Source organism: Protomyctophum bolini, assembly GCF_963924005.1.
Source record: "Protomyctophum bolini genome assembly, chromosome: 18".
NCBI classification, from domain to species: Eukaryota; Metazoa; Chordata; class Actinopteri; order Myctophiformes; family Myctophidae; genus Protomyctophum; species Protomyctophum bolini.
The window spans coordinates 18,627,474-18,649,823 of record NC_137879.1 but is presented as its reverse complement, the minus strand read 5'-3'; the positions used below and the strand labels follow the sequence as shown (position 1 = coordinate 18,649,823).

The 22,350-nt window shown below is 43.9% G+C and overlaps 1 protein-coding gene across 7 annotated transcripts in view; it reads right to left on the bottom strand.

Moving 5' to 3' along the window:
* ep300a (EP300 lysine acetyltransferase a) overlaps nucleotides 1-16,582 on the bottom strand; it is a 45,354-nt gene extending 28,772 nt beyond the window's left edge. For 4 of the 7 annotated variants that reach the window (XM_080789563.1, XM_080789566.1, XM_080789567.1 and 1 more), the window contains exons 1-12: nucleotides 16,109-16,581; nucleotides 12,969-13,669; nucleotides 7,822-8,004; nucleotides 7,334-7,676; nucleotides 6,786-6,905; nucleotides 4,626-4,868; nucleotides 3,650-3,755; nucleotides 3,102-3,221; nucleotides 2,894-3,011; nucleotides 2,005-2,146; nucleotides 1,157-1,231; nucleotides 625-710 (exon numbers count right to left, since the gene is read on the bottom strand). In XM_080789563.1, coding sequence (XP_080645689.1) covers nucleotides 625-710; nucleotides 1,157-1,231; nucleotides 2,005-2,146; nucleotides 2,894-3,011; nucleotides 3,102-3,221; nucleotides 3,650-3,755; nucleotides 4,626-4,868; nucleotides 6,786-6,905; nucleotides 7,334-7,676; nucleotides 7,822-8,004; nucleotides 12,969-13,669; nucleotides 16,109-16,202 — 2,331 coding nt within the window. In that variant the 5' untranslated portion in view covers nucleotides 16,203-16,581. Of the gene's footprint in view, nucleotides 1-624; nucleotides 711-1,156; nucleotides 1,232-2,004; nucleotides 2,147-2,893; nucleotides 3,012-3,101; nucleotides 3,222-3,649; nucleotides 3,756-4,625; nucleotides 4,869-6,785; nucleotides 6,906-7,333; nucleotides 7,677-7,821; nucleotides 8,005-12,968; nucleotides 13,670-16,108 lie in introns of all 7 variants that reach the window. The other 3 variants (XM_080789564.1, XM_080789569.1, XM_080789565.1) reach the window with 2 other exon arrangements.
* Between the last annotated feature and the right edge of the window lie 5,768 nt (nucleotides 16,583-22,350).

Genomic DNA, 22,350 nt, shown 5'->3' with positions numbered 1-22,350 from the left:
GTCCCGGTTATTAACTCCTATATTATAGCGCCATTGCCGAAGATTATTGTCAATTGAAGCCTAATTTTGATACCGACTCTTAACGCCATTGCCGAAGATTAAGGCAAATTGCGCTTTTATAGTGCATTCGATCGATCGAGCCATAATGCTACTTACGTTAGTAGGTTAGCTAGCTCTGTTGTTAGCACAGCACTGGATCGTCCATTTTAGATCGTCGTCGCCATAATAATCCATTCTATTCGTTTCTTTCAATCGCCTGTATCTCCTATTCCTTGTCCCAGATGACATTTTGGTCAAAACAGCGTTTCTTTGACGGCACAGAGCCGGCGATGTGGAGCTCTCCAGTGCACCGGCATAGATCGATCATGTAAACAAGGCCTGTCTCAGCTCCGTCGAGCGTCCTAGGATAAGCTACTTCCGGTAGACTTGAACTGTGGCTTTTCAAAATAAGAGCTCAAATTAAAAAAAATGCTGGCATGAATTAGATCCTAATTATTATTTTTTCAATAAATGCTAGCGGAGTAAGAAGTAAAGTTCCTGTGTCTTAAAACACAGTGCAACAATTAGCTATTGAGATAGCACAAAGCAATATGTGTATGGATGGATCTGTGAGTGAGTACTGACCTGGTTGGCAGTTGCTCCCATAGGAAGAGGAGGTGTAGACCTTTGGCCCATGGGTGACATTCCTATCTGATTGAACTGGTTCATACCTGCAGTAACAGACAACAATGACATAGGTTATAGTAACAAATAAGACCCAATGTACTAAAACAGACTGAACCACACAGCAAAACGAATTCAAATGTTCAGGAGCACCGCTGGTATAGGTTTACTGAAAAAGCTATGTTTCTATGTCAGCCGTTTTTTTTCTTCAAAAATAGACCTACAAGCTTGATGAGCTATGAGCTTGTAGATCTGCTATTTTTCAAAAGCTAAAGCATAACATAATGCTAACACCAAAAGGGGTTCCCACCCAATTTAAATATAGTAATAAGAAAACTTTGAACGCAAATAAAACAAACTTTGGGGCCTGACCAAAAGGCACGGTGGCGGCTAGAGATGCTGTCCTGAATCCAAACGGTCACAGAGCATCAAATGCATCTTGGCTACAAATCAGTCACAATGAGTAAAACGTGACGTAAAATGTGTCTCTTACCTGGACCCTGCATCCTGTTGACCATCTGATTGGGTCCTGGGGGTCTCACCATTGGTGGCTCAGGGAGGGGACCATCTGTAAACAAGCAGACAGGAAGGTTTTATGAATGTTTAACTTAAAGCAGAGCAGACATCTTCAGTATCTTTAGGGACCATCAAATAATAATTGATTTTATTTGTAATGCACTTGTAATGTGAAAAGCATTTGCATAATAAAAATACAAAAATCAAACCACTATAAAAGATCTAAGAAATTAAGTCTACAGGTAAAACTAGTGTAGCTAAAAACAAAATGCTTTAGTCCTCTCTAAAAAGAGTCAACCGACTGTGGTGCTCTCAGGTGGGCAGGGAGAGCATTCCACCGTTCGGGGACTGCCGAGGAGATGGCCTGGTCGCCCATGGTACGTAGGTTGGTCTTGGGGGTTTTGAGGAGGTTAGTGTTTGAAGAGCTTAGGTTGCAAATCAGGGGTTGTTGGAAGACCAATTTCTTGAGGTAGGAAGGAGCGTTGCCACCAAGACGTTTTTCCTGGATGAAAACGCCAAGACGCTCTCATAAAAGGTCAACCTTTTATAAATAGTAAACGCCACAGGTGAAAGTGCAAGTGGAGCACAAAATAAACGCTCGGCGCCTCGTAGCACTGCTGGTTTCCAAAAACTTGGCATTCGCTGTGTAAACAATTCAAAATATACACTGCGTTTAGGGGGGAAAAATACGTCTTGTTGGACGCGTCCCCTCACACAAAATAATGGACAATTGGTTGATTAGACCTCGGTACATACAGGTGCTGGATAAACCCTGTATTAAATATTGACATGCCACTGGGACAACGTGCAGCATGTCTCACTTACTTGGAGGTAGTCCCGTGGGAGGTTGACCCATTCCGGGAGGCCCCAGCCCCAGGCCCTGCTTTTGTAGCCTGGTCCTCCTCTTCTCCTCCAACTCTTTCTGGATCTTATAGATCTTCTCCGCTAGCAGGTGGTAGTACTCCGCCTAGGAGAGAAGGGCAATTAGAGAGTGTAGTACAGCAGGTCTAAAACTAAAAAAAGATCGAAGTTAAAGTCATACTGCTGTAGGATATTTTATACACGTAATCAGAAACAATATTTATTAACTGTAAAACACATAAATATATGGTATTCATTTCTGTTTCCTACGTTGTTTGTCAAGTTGTCAAAAAGCGCATTTATGTGGAATAGTTATTGTGAATACCACAGAAAGCTTATATCAAAAATGACTTGTTTAGTTGAAAAGGTATGGTTAAGTAATAAGCATAACTTTAAACCAGACCCTGGGCTGTACTGTACTGTACTGTACTGTACTGTACTGTACTGTACTGTACTGTACTGTACTGTACGGCCCAGGGTGCCGGCCGGGTTCCGGCGAGCCAGCCCACGTTCGAAATGGTTGAGAAATTACAGAGTTACCGTGTGGGGTTCCCCAGGGGGTCCCTCTATTGTACTGTACGGTCACTGTACTGTACTGTCACACCCAAAATCATAATATATAGAGTTAATGTGTGTGTGTGTGTGTGTGTGTGTGTGTGTGTGTGTGTGTGTGTGTGTTAGGCTGCACAACAGTGACACTTGGTCGTGAAAACCAACCAAACGCTATATTCGTGCTCGGACAGATAGACGGACACAGCCAGCCAGGGACACACAAAGCCGTCCGGAGTGGTTGCACCACTCAAAAATAATTTGTCACGGTAGTATTTATTAGGATAGTAATAATGTTGCTTACTCTGCTGTTGGCCGACTCGTACATGTCTCCCTCCACCTTCCTGGCATAGGCCACCAAGTTCTCCATCCGTCTGTCTTTAAGGGCGGCGGGATCTGGGGTAGGAAAGATGGCCTGGACACTGTGGGTGAGAAGAGAGAGAGGTCTGGTGTTAGAGGACAACCAAGTATACCACTGAGGCTATATAGTGATGGTTTCCCCAGTCCCTTACAGTTTGTCCACCAGGTGGTTTCTCAGGTCCTGTGTAATGTCCTCATGCCAGCTCTTCCTCATGCCCGGGGCGGAGGGAGGGTTGGCCGTCGGCATTGAACCCACACCATCGTTCATCAGTCTGAAGTGAAAAATAAAACAAACATAAATACATACCTTGTAGCACTAGTATGAGTATGCATGTGATATTCTCTATCTGACATGTGTGTATGTGTTAATTTGGAGTTGCTAAGTGGGCACAGCATGGCACTGACACTTTTTCTTTCGATTGACTGATTTTTGCAGAGAGGGATGCTGTTGGCTACACAGGTCTCACAGTGTGTCATGTAGCAATGTGTCCGATTAATCATAGATGTATAAAAGAATATATATTTTTCCACAGTTGATGCTGTTTTATGGTTTATTAACAATAAAATGATAAAGAACCCCCACCGATTGACTATCGATTAATCGTTAATATTGAATTATAGTAATGGATTTTCATTTTGGACACTTTTATACATCCCTAGTGTCATGTTGAATTTTGTTGTGATGTGTCCATGCTCTCACCCCTGGCTGTTGACATTGAGATGCATCATGGTGTCCTGTAGCAGGCTGGCTTGTTGACTCTGAGCAGAGACTCCAACACCTCCATTCACTCCCATTGGATTACCACCTGAACACAAAGGGCGGAGCAACATTTGGATCATTTGTATTTTTAAGTCTTTTTAAAGGCCATTTAATTTGAGTATTGTACACAAACAGATACACAACAAATATGCTAGTTTTTGTTTATACAAGTTGCCTACTTTCAACAGCATGTTTTCAAAAAGCAAATGAACTTTAAAGTTTCAATATGTCAACATTCTATGATAATCAATTATATTGCATTTATACCAGAGGAATTGTGCACAATAATCATTCTATACCAGTGAACCCGAGTTAACAACCACCATTTCTAACGAGAGCTTGCTCAATCTGCAACATGTTGTCAGTCTGGCACTGTAGTGTTTGCACAGTGGGGACATGTGACATTAAGTACACACCTCTCAACATCGAGGGTCACCAATGACTCCAAGACTGTAAACTCACCAGAGTACGTCAGGTCTTCATTCTAGCCCTCAGACCTCGAAGTCTAGGTCAATGCATTATGTACCTGGTAGAATTTAAAACTAGCAATATTCAGGGTAACCCAGCTTCGTTGAAATTTCCCCTGTTTTCTCACACAAACAAAGATTCAAGGCCTTGCTGGGTGAGTAAAAAGTTTAAAAAGTCATTTTGGGGTTTTAAGGCCTATTCATAGTCTGTGGTGAGGTGACCACCACTCTGGTGGTGAGGTGACCACCGGAGCTGAAATAACGTTGAGCGGTGGGGAGTAAAAACAGAGATTAGGGCTGGGGCGGTGGTTTGGTCTTCACCGCGGCTCGTCACGTCATGTTGTAGTTCGGTGGTCACCTCACCACCGAAAATCTAGACTATGAATAATGCTTAAGTATTCCTATAAGTTTTCATTCATTGGTAAACCAAACCAGTCGCTCTCACTAACCCATGGGGTTGAGTGGCCTCATGCCTGGCTGTCCTTGCAGGCCCTGGTTGGGCATGTTGGGCTGGGAAGGTTGTGCCTGGAGTTGGTTACCCTGGTAGGTGAGGCCCAGAGCTGCGTAGGCACGCTCTATGGAGCTGGGATCAATTTGGCTGGGTGGGTTGAGACTGGGAGCACTCGGTTGGCCGCCAGGGACTGCGACGCCTAGCGAGCTACCTAGACCAGCACTTGCACCGCCCAGCAGAGCTGTAGGGAGACGGAGGACAGAAGACAGCAGGTAAGCATTACCTTGATGACACAAGAGATAAACAATACTTTTGCACATTTGGGTTGTTAACAGCCTCGAAGCAGATAGATAATCCAATGCAACAAAGTTCCTACGCACTGTTGCAACTTGTGTAATAAAAAAATTAAAGAGAAAACAAAACACTGGGGTATTCGGGTGGCGCAGGGGTAAAGTTCTGCTCACAGCCATGGCGACTGGCTTTTAAATCCACCATGGTGCCTTCAGCTTGGCCAGGCACATCAACAAACACAATTAGCAATGTTTACAGGTGGGTGAGGGCGATCTCTGTCAATCACTATCGACTGCTACAGGTTGGTTGGATGCCATTGCAAAGAGCAGAACTGGGAAGGATAGCACGTTCCTATAGTAATATTTCATTTGAATGTAACAACTGGATATTTGTAGTGCTGCCAGAATTGGCCAAAAATTCCATTTGAATATTCCTTTTAAACATCACGTGGGTTTGAATGATTTGAATGGCAAATGTATATATTTTTAATGTAAAATATTGCAGCCTAATACGCAGTAGAACTTTCTCTTTATTTCTCTATATGCGCTGGTCCTGTATCGGCCGTGGTTGGTGCTGAGAAATGCACTCTCTTGCAAGTTCAAATGAATGATTCATAATGATCTTAATAGCCAAATTTTTGTCTAATGGTTTAGTTTAGATACAAGCCCGGGAATTATTTGGAGAACAGAGACGCATCGCTCCAACGATGTGCACATGTGCTGAGCCTGCTGTGATAGAACTTCTTACCTCGACATGAAACGGGACATAATCAAAGCAATGTTTTTGGTTTAAATCAAATTAAGGTAGGCTACAAGATAAATGTGTAACAGAGGGAGCTTTAACACGAGAGACAAGAATCCACGCATTGTTTTTACGTCGCCGTTTTTGTGTTCACGACCAGATGAAATCACTGCTTCAGCTTGCCTTGACCTGTCATCATTTGTTAATCAAAGTAACATTGTGTAATTAAACGTGTGTGCTTTCTAATACCGAGCAAGTTAAAGTCAAAAGCCTAGCGAGCCTAGCTTATAACTCCGGAGGCAACTGTGGTTGCACTGACCGTGTCACGTCTCGTCTGCAAGCCTGCAGTTGGGTGCCCCTCTGTCACTGTGAAGTCTGTGCAGAGCGGTAGGCAGCTGATTTATTCTTCATTGTATGCTGGTGTCACATGGCAAATATAACTAATCTACAAGCTCACAACGTGTTGCATCACTGACGCATTGTGGACTTTTAACTCAGCTCTCGTTTACACACGGCACCGTCGTATGAGTAAAGCTTAGGGGAGACTTCTCCTGCCTTCTGTGATCTCGCGACACAAGCCGCCGATTAATGTTACATGGCCCAGAGTCTCGCGAGAACACTTAATTTTTAATATTTGATTATTCTTTATTTTTATATACGTTCGTACTGGTGAACTTGGCATGCAAATTTGCGTCATCAACCAATAACAATAATTTTACTGTTTTTACACAATTCTGCTCTGGTAGAATCTGTAACATTGTCATGACAATCAGTTATGACTCATGAGGCTGGGATAGATGGTGACTATGTTTTTTCTTAATTTGTGTTTAGTGTTGTCCGTCACAAATGTTGATCTACAGCACCTCACCAGGCAAATGACATGCATTTTTGTCAAAATTCCAGTCCCAGAAGGACACAAATTAATTTCACTCTGATAATTTCTGGTATGACCAGAATTTATACTTTGTTGCATGGAAATAACTGCCAACAGACAACTTGTCATCGCAAGTGGTCTTTTGACAGCGTGAGAATCAGATCAAAACATTTCCAGGAACATTCATTGTGTGACCAAGTATACAGTAAATTCGGCTTTAGTATAATAGCTGGCGTATGGTCAGATACAGACACTCACACTGGGGGTTCCTCTTGTCTCCAGCATTCTTCAGCGGCAGACAGACAGGACAGTCGTGTCGTGTGCAGTTCTTCCAGTGGGAGATGATCTGCCTGGATGATGCACAGTGAGCGACTGAGGAACCATGAGAGAGGGAGAGTGGGGGACAAGAAAGAGTGGTAAAAAAAAAAGAATGGGGACAAATGACAAATGTGAGTTAGACCTTTCAGGATCTTGCAATAATGGTGCTTGAGATTTAGGTGCTGTGTCCACAGTAGGGCTTTCAACAAATATTCAATAGTTAAATCTATATGCAAATACTAAACTCAAATGTAAAGACAAGAATGTTCTATTTTGTAAGTTCTCACTGGGTTACTGTAATCTTGCCTCTCTGAATTTAGTAGTTGAAAGTTCCAACTACCCGTTGCAGCTTCAGTGTCTTTGAGCAACAGAAGAACCTCTCACCTTTCACCATTTTAACCACTTCATGGCGGAACAATTTGAAGCTCTTCCTCTTGTATTAATATATTAATAAAATAACAATAGCCTTCGCTCCCACTTACCCTGACAGGACTTGCCGGCCTGGCAGTGGGTCATGTGGTTGAGGACGTTCTTCATGGTGCGGCAGTGTGGTAGGTTGCACTGGCGCACCTCCCCGTTGGCCTGCTCACGCCGCTGGCATTTGTGGGCATGGAGCAGGAGCACCAGCTGCTGCTGGATCAGCTTGCGCTTCTCAGGGTCAGCAGTAGGGGGCGCTCCGGCTGCGGCGGCAGCTGCTGCCGCTGCCGCCGACACCTGGCCTCCAGGACCAACCAGACCGCCCTGGCCGCTGGAGACCATCCCCGGAGCTCCGCCCACTACAGGCCCAGAAGGACCTCCCACTCCTGGCTGTGGCTGTTGAGAGGCCTGTACCAGTGAGGTGGTGGTAGAGAACAGAGGGGAAGAGGCGAGAAAGAAATAAGGACAATTTTGTTTATTACTGTATAATAAAAGGTTTTTTACAACTATCACTATGACAGACAAGAACGTACAGACAAAAATTATGTCCTACCATGGCAGCCATGCCTTGCATGGGCTGGTTCTTCTTGTCCATGCTGAACTGGGCCAAGCTGTTGGCCATGGGCCCCTTGTTCTGGAGCTGAGGGCCCAGCCCTGCTCCCCCAAGACCCTGGTTCCCCTGCTGTCCGTATGGACCTCCGTATGGGGCCCCTGGGGTACCCATCATACCCATACTCTGAAGGGAGAGAAGGGAGAGAAGGAGAGGATTAAAATGGAGGATGGAGGAGAGGGAGAATAAAGTGAAAAGTGGATGTGAAGGGTGCAAAGGTGTAGGTGAGTGGGAAGAGAGAAGTTATGTGCAGGGGAGAACAAGACAGCAGAGCAAGGAGAAATGGATGTGGAAAGATGGAAGAGAGTAGGAGGAGATAATATACAGGAAAGGTGTGCAGAGATTGAAAACAGGGAGATGGGGTAGAAGTGTAACAAGTAGAGATGGGAGGCGGAGAGGGAGGTAGGGAGACACGGAAAAGGATAGGAGATGGAGAGGATGAAGGGTGTGAAGGGGTGAATAGGAACAGGAAGGGATGAAGGATTGAGACAATGATGAGGGAATGTTGAAGAAAGGGGATGGAGATGAGGGGAGAGAGTGAAGTACAAAGACAGGAGGGGGACAGAGAAGTGATGGAAGACAAGGAAAGAGGTAGTGATGTGAGGTATTTAACTAGCACAAAGCAAGGGAATAAAAAAGGGGGGCTACACTGGGTGAGGAATTGGCTCTGCTCCGTTTGCAGAGTGGAGTCCACGGGAGTCTGCAACTGTACGCTTCCACTATAATCAATGGACCCGGCTAGTCGGCTACACAGAGAGCTGGTGCGGTGCGCAGCCAGGTTGTGTGTAAGCTCTGCACGTAAATATTTTTTTTGCAGATCTGCCAAAATTGGAATATTGAGTACCACCCATGAATGGCGCAGGAAATTTGTGGCGGGGTGCCGCAGGTGCAAATTTGGGGGTCCCGCATGCCTTTTTGGGGGGAGGGGGGGGGGGGGGGGGTGTTATATAGAAAGTGTCACACAAGAAATGTAGTACATTGCACTAATGGAGAATTATACTGTTTTACCGTTTATAAATCTCTCTGTTGCTCTGGGCCCAGCTACATCTCAGACATATACTTTGAATGTGTATGAAAAAAGGTGCTATATAAAAATTGCCTACTTGCTCAGACCGAGTTAACATATAGTCTATCAATAAATAACCCAGCAAGCACAGTCAGGACCTGGACGAATTGGTGATGTCTCTTGGGGCCAGATCAAGTCAAACCAAGACTAGTCAGATCTGGCCCAGAATATCACCTGATTTCAACCAACATAAATTCTGACCACTAAGACGGACGAATCAGAGAGAGTCCTGAAGATTGTTTCCAGTCACTTCAATCGCTTCATTTTGGCCGTGCAGGACAGCGTAGATTAAAATAAATAGTCCCTTCGCTCGCTGGCTTGACGCGTACGTAATTTCACTTCGGCAGTGGAACCAAATGGACCCGCTCGTTAAGACAAGACGGCTCGGCTCATGCCTGGAACTGCGGTGGGATCCATAAAAACTACGGCAGGCGCTCTTGCACGCCGTAAATTGCTTAGTTTATCTTTTTTCAGATATTGTTTTGGCTTTTTCTGCCTTTATTGATAGGATTAAAGTAGACTGACCGGAAATGGGGAGAGAGATGGGGGGGAAGACACGTGGCAAAGACCTAGAATTGCGTGGTTTCTACAACAAATGTGTGCGAGTTGGCTGTTGGCAGGTCTGCAAGGGCGATTTTTCAATGTGTACGCCGGGGGTTACGCAGCCCTTTGACTCGCCTTCAGAGGGGGAAATACTGTAAATACGGAACTCCTCTAGAGACGGACAAATTGTCGATGGAGACACCTAGCTGCTCCCGTGACACCTATCTGCTCCCGTACCGCTGCGCCCAACGTACGGTTCCGACGCCAGAGTAGCCCGCCCCATTAGAGCCCAAACACACAACCTTTCCCAAGATTTAATTTGGTTCCACTCCCTTTACAATCAAACATCCTGTGCTCAGACTGCTCACCCAGGCAGCGCATATTCACACTCTAACAGCAGTTAAAAATGAGTATCAGTCTAGCGAAAGGAACATGGAAGTGATGAGAGATGAACGTTGCTTCTCCCAGTGGGATGCGGGTATGGGGAGGACGTTAATAGTGTTCCTTTTCATACCGTTGAGCTGCGTTCCCTCTCCCATCTGAGAGAGCAATTAAATACGTCTACTTTCTGAATAGACACGCTGCTTTCCGTTTCTAATCAATTAGGTGGGTTATGGCATATATTTAGTTCAATTAAGCCATTAACGATGGTTTAAAACATACATAAACCAATTAAGTCTGTCGTAGCTATTAGAGACTTAATATTGACATATCTGGGATTGTGTAACCCCTCACTGTGATGCACTTAATTAACGGGAGCTTTCCCCTCACCCACCAATCTATGGTTGGTAATTTCTGGTTCTCATGATGCCATCACTGTGTGTGTGGCCCAAGTGAAGGGAAAACCGATTCAACAGAGTGACAGATACAGCCTTTGACACAATTTATTTTTGGCAACTTAACAAAAATGTGGACAATGAAAACAAACCTAGATGAATTCTATTCAAAGATTTTTCCCAACAGGTGTTCGACCTGGTAAGAACACATGTACTGTTCCTGAAGAAACATTGTGGGCTCGAGTAGCTCCCTACTCGATGATGTATTAAGCCAGATGACGTCCTATTGACGTATATGACGTATACGACATATATGACGTCTTCCTATTGATTGACCAACATGATTTCACAGTCCAGCAGGAAAACGGGCCCGGGAAAAGAGATGTACGATGACGTCACAGCCCAGCAAGAAAACGGGACCGGGAATAAAGAAAGATGTACGATAACCCACAATAAGCTATAATGGCACGAGACATAGCCAACAACACTGTAGAGCTCAAGACCGTGATATTAGTTAGGAGAGTGTGGAGGGCAGCGATTCAAGAGTCCCGAGTTGGTGTTGGCTAGACTGCACTCTCGCATCGCATCGGAAGCTATAATCCTTCCCACAACTGGACTAGGTTCAAATCCAACCAGAGGCTCTTTGCTAAATGTCATCCCCATTCTATCTCCCACCTTTCCTGTCTCTCACCGTCGGAAGTCTTGCCTAATGCCATTGACAGTTAAGTCCATATACTTAACTGCCACTCTGTGCTCTGAGCAAACATTAGAAGTCCATAGACTTGGCTATCACGTTTAGCTATTCACGTAGATCCCGTAAAGAATCATTAGTCTGGCCCCCCGCTGATTCCGTAAATTACGTGATAAGGGTCTTTCATTAATGAATCCATGTTTTGATCGGATTAAGTTGACAGCCGGGGGACGTTAGCATGCTAGTGTCGAGTGTGACACTGGACCACGCCATCTTAAGTTGCGTGCGCATCCACGTGCATTCTATGTGCTGCTTTCAATGGCCTTTCTCCAAATCGACGCCATGAATGTCGTTTCTGGTCAAAACAAGGTTTTTCAACGGCCGACAGCCGGCGCTGTGATACTCGCGGTCAGGTTGTTTCTGCACCCAGCGAGAGAACAACCCATCAAGACACCACACACACCAGTACGTCATCGTAACCTCAGGTTACAGATATTTGGCTCTTCAAAATAAAGGTTGAAAGGGGAAAAACCGTGGCAATGCGTGATACATAAATACATTAATCCCGGCGGGGATTGTGTTAAAAGTCCAGACTTGGCTGCCATATCACGTAATTTCAAAAGCCAGAAGAAAAAACACACCCCCCCCCCCTTACGAATGCACTTAATTCAACACCACCAGTCTACCTTTATAGGAAGCTGTTATGATAAACGTTTCACTCCCAAGAGTGAAAACATCTACACCTTGTGTAATTCATAAATTACAACACGATGATGGTGAGGGTTTTTTCCCCCCCTTTCTCAGTGAACTCTGCAGGCCTAACGTTCATGACTTATTACAGTTGCAAATATGTCATGAACAGTTAAAGGGACACAAAAAGAGTTAAGTTTCCCTTTAAAGGGACACATCACCCTTTTTGCAATAAAATATATGTTAATGACATTTAGAAGATTTAGAACACTTTCCTGGGGGTCTGTGTGTGTGTAATATATATATATGCGTGTGTAATATGTGGTTTTAGATATTTTAGATTTTAGCAGCGAGCCCTGTGTCTCTGATGTCATCGACACTGGGCTCACTTCCTTCCTGGACTACAATTCCCATAAAGCTTTGGTGCACTGCTCCTCCTTGTGGATAGGGGGAGGGCCGTCTTTTTTTTGCGGCTTTCGCCTTTATTTTATATTTTTTATAGAGGGACAGACAGTAAGTAGGCTGACAGGAAATGGGGGAGAGAGATGGAGGAGTGACATGCAGTAAAGGCCGTCGGGATCGGGAGTCGAACCCACTGCACACTGCCAGACTCAGACTACCGGCCAAGGTGCCTGGACCGCTGAGCCACGGCCCAGGTCGGGGAAGGCCATCTTACTGAGACAACATGTAGTCCAGGAAGTAAGTGAGCCCAGTGTCCATGACATCAAAGACACTAGGCTCACTGCTAAAATCACATATTACACACATAAAGACCCCCCAGGAAAGTGTTCTAAATCTTCTAAATGTCATTAACACATTGATGACGTTTCCCTTTAACACATCACCCAATTCGTCCACGAGGACTGGGGATGAAAACTAAAACATTTATTTATTATCACTTTTATCCTATTCTCCTATATCCAATATTCTTACCTTTCCCTCTCTCCATGACTATCGATCTCTTACTCCCTCCTCAACCTCCTCACTTGTTGTCATCTTTAAATAAATGCTGTGATTACAGCTCACGTTACGATTATTTAGCTGAATAGACATGCTGCTTTCCATTTCTATTTCTTCTTAAAACACAAATATTTATTCATGCATTTGACAGCAATTTTTGCATCAATATCATCACTGTTTTCAAATACAGCATTTAAAAAGCAAAGAAAACATTTCCGGTTGCTTGTACCTCCCACAGGACAGTTTTACAACAGTAATTCACTATCCTTTGACTTATAGCCTGTAAAAATTTACTATATTGTACATTTTCAAATTACATCAATTTAAAGTGGCATCACAGAGTTGAAGGAGCCAGGAGCCTTACCTTGTTCAGTGCTCCAGGTTGCTGACCTCTCATCCCAGCCGGTCCCCCTGATCCTTGCTGCTGCTGTAGGGTCTCAGCCAGCAAGTTACCATTACCCCCCATCCCTTGATTCCCAAAGCCCATCCTGGGGGAGCCATTCATCACCTGGCCCCCCATCATGCCCGGCTGCTGCTGTCCGTTGTTGCCTTTCTGCTGCGTTCCCATCATGCCCCTGTTCATGCCACCGCCAACCATGCCGGCTGCACTGTTCTGTTGCTGCTGCATCATGCTGACCTGCTGCTGGGGAGACATATGCTGCCCCCCCTGGCCCATCACTTGTTGGGGCCCCTGGTTGGGGGATGCCTTCATGTTTCCAAGGTGTTGCCCCATGGAGGTTGGCCCTCCTGGGCTGCCCATGGCTCCCTGGTGCCCCTGTTGTTGGGTGGAAGTGGGTGGTGGCGCCCCCGCACGCAAGAGGTCGGAGAGCTGCTTGTGCTTGGCCACCGCATCTGGTCCACCACCTCCTCCACCTGGACCACCTCCTCCTGGGCCTGGGCCTAGACCCAGACCCATTCCTCCGCCTCCAGGACCCAGGCTGCCAGGGCCTCCTCCCAGACTGGTGTGCAACTGGTTGAGGTCCCCACCATTGACCAGACCCAGGTCCGAAGAGCTGATGAGCTCATCTGGGAGGTCATGCTCCAGGTCAAACAGTGAACCAAAGTCTGAGAGAGGGGATGCAAGGAGAGCAAGGAAAGAAAAGACAGTCACATGAGAAGCATGATGAGACAAGGACAAAAATAATGTAAACAAAAGTGCATCTGGTTGTATGAAGTCTAGATCATTCAGCAGAACTGAGCAAGGACTTATAAACTGCATGCTTATTGCTTAACCAACAGTGATGAAAGGCATTTGGGAAGAAGGATGCCTGGGACATTTTCTAAACCCTCAGAGTGTCTTTAAACAAAATGAAATCCTGACATGCAGATGGTATATCCATGCACAGAACTACAGGTGAGGTGACATCCAGAAATGAACTCAGTCAGCCTTACAGTTTATTGCAGAAATACTACCCGAGAAACATGTCACACAACTAGCCCATTAGTGGAGACGGGTGAACATGTGACAATGTGATTTAACATGATGGCGATACAGGTTCAGGCACACAAGCTGGCGGATGGCCTGATTCAGTGTTATTGCCACAGTGACAGAGCCAAGCTCGTAGAAAATCACACCGGGTGTGTACTGTGCACGACTCCATGCTGTGTGCTACGCACAACTCTTGGGCAATCAAGAGCGCAAATAGAGACCAATTCGCTATTCCAATGACAAGGCAAGCACATGGGAGGCCAAATGGCACATTTTTGGAATTCTTCAAATCAAGAATTTAATTTGTCTCACCGTCAATGGATAGTTGTTTGTATTTTTAGTATCACATAATTGGGACACTGTCGGTTATGTACAGAGACGAACTACAACTGTTTATGAATTAATTGGATAATGCACTGGGTAAATTCAGCATTAATATACTCAAATAGAGGAAATCTGAATTCTCAAACGAAACTGTTTACAAACTGTTTAGCGAAGCAAAATTAAGTTAACATCTCATGTACAATATTAATACTGATTTAATACGTTATGCAACTAACTTTATAAAACAACAACAACCAGTCTGAAATGTCAATACATCTTCTAGCACAAAACCTCAACTTTAATGATGTTGATATTATGTATTATCCACAAGTGTTTAGGCCTGTAATGTTATTACTGAAACATGCTTCCATTCAACATGACACATGGCTTGTCAACGAACTCAATTCAATTTAAATTATTCTCTACAACTAGTTTGGTTTTATCAACAGGGAGAAACTATTCTTGCAGTTCTTCAAGATCCTCAATACAGTAATGCAAGCTTAATTACCTAGGGGGAACAACAGTAAAGGCTTGTGCAATGACAGAATGATGGAACATGTCCAGTCCACTTGCAAAGATGCTGACCACCTCAGAGCATAGCTAGAGAAGCTCAAATGCAGCAGTTAAATGACCATATGCATACGTGATGAAATCAAGACAACTATATTAAGTTGTAACAGCAGTCTACTTAACCAACGTGATATTTCAGTGGTAGTAGTGATGGACACGACGCTGTCTCTGATCCCCAGACAAGAGTTGTGTCCACACTGAGCCCAGTACATTACTCCAGCCCTCTGCCACACACCATCCACACCGAGACCACTACATTACTCCAGCCCTCTGCCACACACCATCCACAGAAAAACTAACAATGGCAATTTGAGCATAACAATCACTCAGACCCATGGGCCTAAATTTAGCTCTCCCACAACGCTAGCACCGTTAGCTACCTCTGCTTTGCTTACACCAACGTTAGCAGGGAAAAGATCCCATTTGGTTATGATGAGGCAAAAATAATGTGGTTCAGTGTTTGTAGGAAGCATGTCTACACGGCTCCATGGACAGAAGAGGAGTTGTTGGACATGTCTAGTGTTTTGCTATGGCGATCAGTCAAAACATGGCCAAGAAAAACTTTATTATAAGTTGGCTGGCCGTTTAGCTCATTAGCAACCTGGCTAAACTAGCCATTAGACATGGAATGGTCCATCATTGGAAACCAACTAGCTATGGCTAGTAGTCTCTCGAATGAAGACACCAAGGATGAGTCAGTGACGTCAAATACAATCGGAAGTGTGTAGCCTGTAATTCCATGGGTTCCGTTATGGCTTTTAAGTACGTCGTCCCGCGATCCCCAAGTGTCACTGGACAAAATGACGTATTTTTAACATTAAAATGCGTTGACACTTAATTTGTGTCAAGCGAACGGCTCGTGCGACGCAGCCTGTCAACGGCGCGGTGTTACCGCTACGGGGGCCCGGTAGTCCGTCCGAGGCACTTCCGCTAGGATGAAGCCTAGTATTGACATCACTCACGCATCCTTGGTATTCTATTCCAGAGTAGAGCTAGCTTCAGCTAATGTCTCTCTCCAAGTCCGACACACACAACGCTAACATGCTAACATTAGCCAGCTACGACAAAAACACAAGAGGAATCCCACGTTTCCTTCCTCTTTCGAGTGAACACGGGCCGATGAAAACGGCCCAATTTGATCAATAACACTGTAACGAATTATATCCAAAACAAATATTTACCATTTCCATCGCTGGCGGAGGCAGAAAGTGCCGGAGAGGAGAGTTTAGGCCTCTTGGCTGAAGGCGGGCCAGAGTCCAGAACGTTCTCGGCCATATTTTTTCGAAATAAAAATATATAAAGTATCCACAATTGCAGACGTTTTCACGTCTCGAGAACCTTGCTCCTTTTCGTTTCCACTATTGCGACTTTTCCCCCTCCTTTTGGGGGACTAAGAGGGGGAAAGTCCCGTGTACAAATTACTCCTCTTTCCTGTGTTCGCCTCTCGATTTCAGCCTCGGCGTATCAACCCCCCTCCCTCCCTGCTCGGATTTTTTGTTCTTTATAAATTTCTGCGAGCGGAGGAGGTGGTGGTGGAGGAGGAGGGGGTCGGTGAAAAGTAAAAGAGGGAGACGCACGTAGCGGCTTCCCTCTAAAGTTATAGAGCTTCTTCAAATGTAAATAAACCGCACCAGCAACGTCCCTCTCCCATGATTGCATCCGTCATTTCAGCCTCCCGTAGCGGAGTCTAGGTGAAGATAATGTCGGGCAGAAAAAGCTTGTTTGGTTGTGAAGTGATGGTGTGGTGGTGGAGGTGGTACTGCTGCTGGTAGCGGGTAAAGATGAAGGCATGCAATAAATAAATTAGACAAATGTCCATATGCACTGGCGGATACATATTATGCATTTTCATTTGTATACGCATGGTAGAATTAATCGTTTGTTTTTAGTTTATTTTTTACAATTATTTTAAGGCCAAGTACAGAAAGTCTCTGGCAGTGGGAGATTTGGGGGGGCTATGTTCTCTTAAAAAAGATAGAAGTATTTCTTTCTTTCTTACACTAAATGTAAAGAGAAATCTAGAAAGTAACTATAACCATTTAAAATGTTTCAAATATATAGTTGATCTTAATAAGTAGCCCAGACCCATGCATGCCCCCAGACCCATAGAAACTCAAGTTTTTGTGTAGGCTATAATATAGCAAACAAGTGGGTTCAGTGGCATTTCTTATAGGCTACTTGTTCATGTTGCACTCATCAACATTTATTGTTTTTCGGTACATCTTTTGTAATTACATATTTTCTTCTTTCAGCCAGTCCCACAGCGGTTTCCATCTGCTTATGTTCTCTGGATCTTCCTCAGTCTCTAAATGTTATGATGAATTGAACATGGTGGACCCTATTGTAAACAAGTGTAATGCTTTATGCCATAAAGTTTATGATGTCATCCACAGTTAACAGTTTTGTATTGAGTTGTGCTTGATATGTACTGTAATTCTCCAATCTATTAATAAATACTTCAATCAATCAAAGTCACTCCATCCACCTGCATGTGCTCTCTCACCACTTCCATAAATAAACCACCTCTTTACCTGGCAGCTCCATCATCAGCATCCTTTTCCCATTTTACCCCTCATCCCTCCTCTGGACATGTCTAATCTCAACATGGCCTCTTGACTTGTTTTACCCACAAACCGTAATCTATCCTGGCTGGTTCTAGGTCTAATGTATCACGGCGGATTCATTCAATCCTTGCCGCTACAAAATCTGGTCGCAAAGGAATAATATATTCCACCCAATTAGACCAAAACTTTATACATTTCTCCTTCTGCAGTCTGAGAGAGAAAGTGATCTGTTCCATATTATTGGAACAGATTATTATCCATTATTTTATGGTGGGGGCCTCATACTTAACCCTGTACATTTTGTATTATTATTTCCAAGGCCACCTCTGTACTTTTTTTTTTTTTTTTACATCTTTCTACCATCTTTCCTCTTTCTGGCTTTGATGGCTTTGATCTTTTCAAAGCAATCAGGACAACCAGACAGATGCTTTTAAAAATGTCCATGAAAACACACCTATAAAAGTACTTTTGTCTGCTTTCTTTCTTTCTGTTTCTGGGTGGCAGTGGAGTGACCGGTTGAGCGGCCGTATGGGACCGCAAGGTTCCCAGTCGAAGTGTCCTTGAGCAAGACTCTGAACCCCTAATTTCTCCCGATGTGCAGCTTGGTGCCTTGCATGGTTTCCTTCACCATCAGTGTATGAAAGTGTGTGAATGGGTGTAATGTAATGCACAATTTATGTAAAGCGCTTTGGATTAAAGCGCTATATAAATGCACCATTTATTTACCATTTATTTCTAAATTGCAATTGATGATTTTGAACTTTTCATTGGTACTGACCAGCAGTGCACTCACCCACCGACCAAACTTGCTATAGCGCCAGATACTGTTATGTTTATTATATTTTGGGGAGGCATGCCTACCACCTATAGAAACACCCCTGCACATCCATTCTCAAAAACTGTACAGAGCTGGCTGCAAATTTCAGTAACCATGCCTGGGTTACTTTGATTGATTGATTGATTGATTTAAATATTTACTTAACAGTTTGCAGAATTACAGTACATTTCAAGCACAAACTCAATACAAAGACTGTTAACTGTGAGTGGACGACCCAATTAAGCATTACACTTGTTTACAAGAGGGTCCACCATGTTCAATTCATCAAAACATTTATAGAGACGTACAAATAGACACTTCTATATAGTCAAGAACAGGAATTCATCATAAAGGAAGCAAAAAGGGAAAAGAAACATATACAGTGAGGGGAAAAGGGGGGGGGGGATTCAGATTTTACGGGGGCCAGTTTCGAATTGCAGCTGTCCGTAGGTGCCCTTTGAGAGCGGTTTTGAAAGAGTCAAGGGATTCACATGTCTTAATGACTGTTGGTAGGGCGTTCCACATTTTGGTGGCATAGGAGCGAAAATAATTTAGTCCCTTGTTTGTGCTGAATCTGGGGTGTACATGGTTTGTTGCACTCCCTCTGGTGTTGTGGGTGTGGACTTCGTTAACATTAAGGAAGTATTTAGACATAGGTACATGGGTATCTTAGTGGTGTATCGAATCTTGTGGACCAGACCCATTGCAAGATGCTGTACTCATCGTCGACCCTAAGCCATTCCAGCCTGTCAAAGTGGGCAGGGGTGAGGTGGGTTCGGGGGCCAAGTAGGAGCCTGACCAGTTTGTTTTGGGAGGTCTGGAGCCTTGTTTTAAGGGCCTTTGAGGTGTTGTGGTACCAAGAGGTGCATGCATAGTCAAATAAACCTTGTACGAGGGCTCCTGTTAAAGTCTTCAAGGTGTTTTTGTTGACCAGTGATCACAAAATGGTAAATGGTGCATTTATATAGCGCCTTTATTCAATGCGCTTTACAGAGATTGTGCATTACACACAACATTCACATGTCTGCCAGAAATAGTTTCTGAGATCAACAAACTTGACAATTCATGCAAGACCACAAGACATAAACCATCCAGCTAGGCCTCTATGATAGAATAGGAGGCTTTCAAAAAAGAAAGAAAGAAATCAGAAGTTTGCTAATATGCAAAACAGTTTTACAAAATATTATGAAGTAGCATAGTAGGGGGTCCTTGCTTTGTCTAGTCCTTGGCCTGAAACACATTGAATATAGATAGGTTATAGCCTAATTATCTCCACCTGGCTTGAAGGCAAGAGGGAGATCATGTTTTCGCCCCACTCTGTGTGACTGTCTATCTGGGGGTAATAATCTCACCAACCAAAGGTGCTGGATTTTATTTAGAATATCCAAGGAAGAGCATTTTGTTTTTCATGTGTAGTCTATATTTTTGAGGGGCGCCAGCCCCTCCTATGTCCAGCTTTGTGCCTGCGTGTGTACCCGATAGCGATGATTTGATTGGTTGAGGGCTTAAAAAGTGAAGATAAAAAGTGAGGACGCCAAAAGTGATTGGCTGGAATGTGGTCATGTATGATGATGTATGATGATAAGAGCGCCCCTCACTTCAAATTCAAATTTATAATGGAATCAGTAAGACGCCCTGAGGATGAGAAGCGACCTTGTGCAAGTAGGCTAATTAATCTGGTGTCCGTGAGGTCAGATGTAGAGTTGCTGGCCAGCTACATATGAAGATCTAGGTGATGATGCCATATATGGAGCGTGTCTTGAGTGTACAGGGTTTGATGAGGTCAGATGATGAGGTCAGATCAACATATGGAATTTCAGAACAGGTCAGCTCAAATATATCATATATGGAGCATATATTATATATGGAGATCTAAGGGTTTGATGAGGTCAGATCAACATAATTAATTCTGTATTGGCCATATATGGAGCAGTGTACAGGGTTTGATGAGGTCAGATCAACATGGAATGACTTCTGTATTGGCCATATATGGAGCGTGTCAAGAGGCGTGACGGCCGAAAGATGTTTTGTTCTCGTTTCGAATAGAGTATTACATTTCAGTGGCTCCTGTACAGATAACAGCGGCTGTGCAAATCGGCGTTGTTAGGCATGCATGCTAATATTTTGTGTTATGTGCGACGTCAGACCAGAGCTCTGGTCAGCCTATGGACGTAGTTTTGGTCAGGCTATAAGGCAATGCAAAGTTGCAAACGTTTAGTCAGGAGGTGCTGGAGGGGCTCATTTGGGTCTGAATGTCCCTGCACTATTTTGCATGGTCTATTTATTTATTTTTCTCGGCCGGCACTGGTGCATGCCATGGTCTAGCTGAGCACCAATTACATTTTTCTGCGCAATAGTCGTTGTGTATTGGCTGCAGACTAACTAGTACAGTTGCTCTTAGTCTCAACTCGATCAAGGTGTCAGATGGGCTAATATACAACAATGTGAGTCATGACGTCCCGTCCCCCCCAAATAATGTTTCTGCACTTTACGTCTTGACGGCACGACTGGAGACATTATGAGAAGACAAGTTGGACATCGCCACAATGATCTGGTCAATCACAATGATTAGTTAACACCAGAGGCACTTCGGTATACCTGCTTCAGCAAGCCACTCTGCCACCATCATCGGAACAAAGATGTTTGTGTTTGGGGGCCCCGACGGCATAAGGACCACTACAACAAAATCAGAGTGTTTGACACAGAGACCAACCACTGGCTGAGCATGCCTTCTGCTCAGCTTCTTAAAGAAGGGTGTGAGGATCATTCAGAACTTTCTTACAGTAGAGATCATTCAGCCTTTGCCTACAATGGAGAGCTGTACATATTTGGTGGCTGCAACGATCAGACTTTCAATGTTCTGTGGAAATTCAAACCTTCGCCTGGAAAAAAGATCAAGCCCAAAGGGAAAGGTCCATGTAAAAAGTCTGGGATGTGCTGTAGCATGGTGTGAGATCGTATCATCCTCTTTTGAGGATACACACCCCATGTCAAACATGGTGAAATATTTCATGTCATGAAAGGTGCTATAAAGTTGTATTATTCTTTTATAATAATCTTACTATTATATCAATGACATTTACATCTTAGACTTAAAACCTACTCTGAAGACATTACGCAAACTAGCAGTTATTGAGTATGGTCTCACCCGTGGGAACTGGCAGCCACGACTACCAAGTGTGCTTGTTGCCGGCGAGCCCACTAGAAAAACTACAACAAAACCACAAAAAAAAGAAAAAAGCAATCCCACTAAAAAGCCAAAAACAACTAAATAACAGCTTGGCTGCCCTAAAATCTTAAAATCATTGTCAAATCTGTCAGACAGACACACAGAAACAAAATTACTTTGTTGCATGATGGTGTCCCTCGCTGAAAATACTGGATTTTTACTCAGATAAAAATCTATTTTTGGTGAACTTACAAGGGTACCAGAGACAAATGCTAATTGGTCCTGCTGCCTTTCCTGGAGTCACCTCTTCATTCATTGGAAACAACCATTCAACTCCCAGTATTCCATGCATATGAAGACAGAATTGAGAACCAGACTGGTTCTGAGTTCTGTGCTATCCTGACAAAATGGATGGCATGGAATCAAAACTATATACTGTCAGACATTGCCAAAGGCACATCAAACTTCTGCCCCCTTCAAATAAACCTGAGAATTTGTTTTTTGCACTTGACTTATATTTCCATATTCATCCATCATGTAATCAAGGCAAATGAACACAGTCAACACACACACACACACACACACACACACACACACACACACACACACACACACACACACACACACACACACACACACACACACACACACACACACACACACACACACACACACACACACACAAACACACACACACACACACACACACACACACACACAATTTATAATTTATAATACAATGATCGCATTTCATAATAAACAAAATTGCATCAACCAAATAAAAAGAGAAAATATATTTGTGTAGGAAGCTTTGTATGCATGGGAGTACTGTAGGTAAGATATGCAAAAGCATTGCCTTGTATAAACTGATAA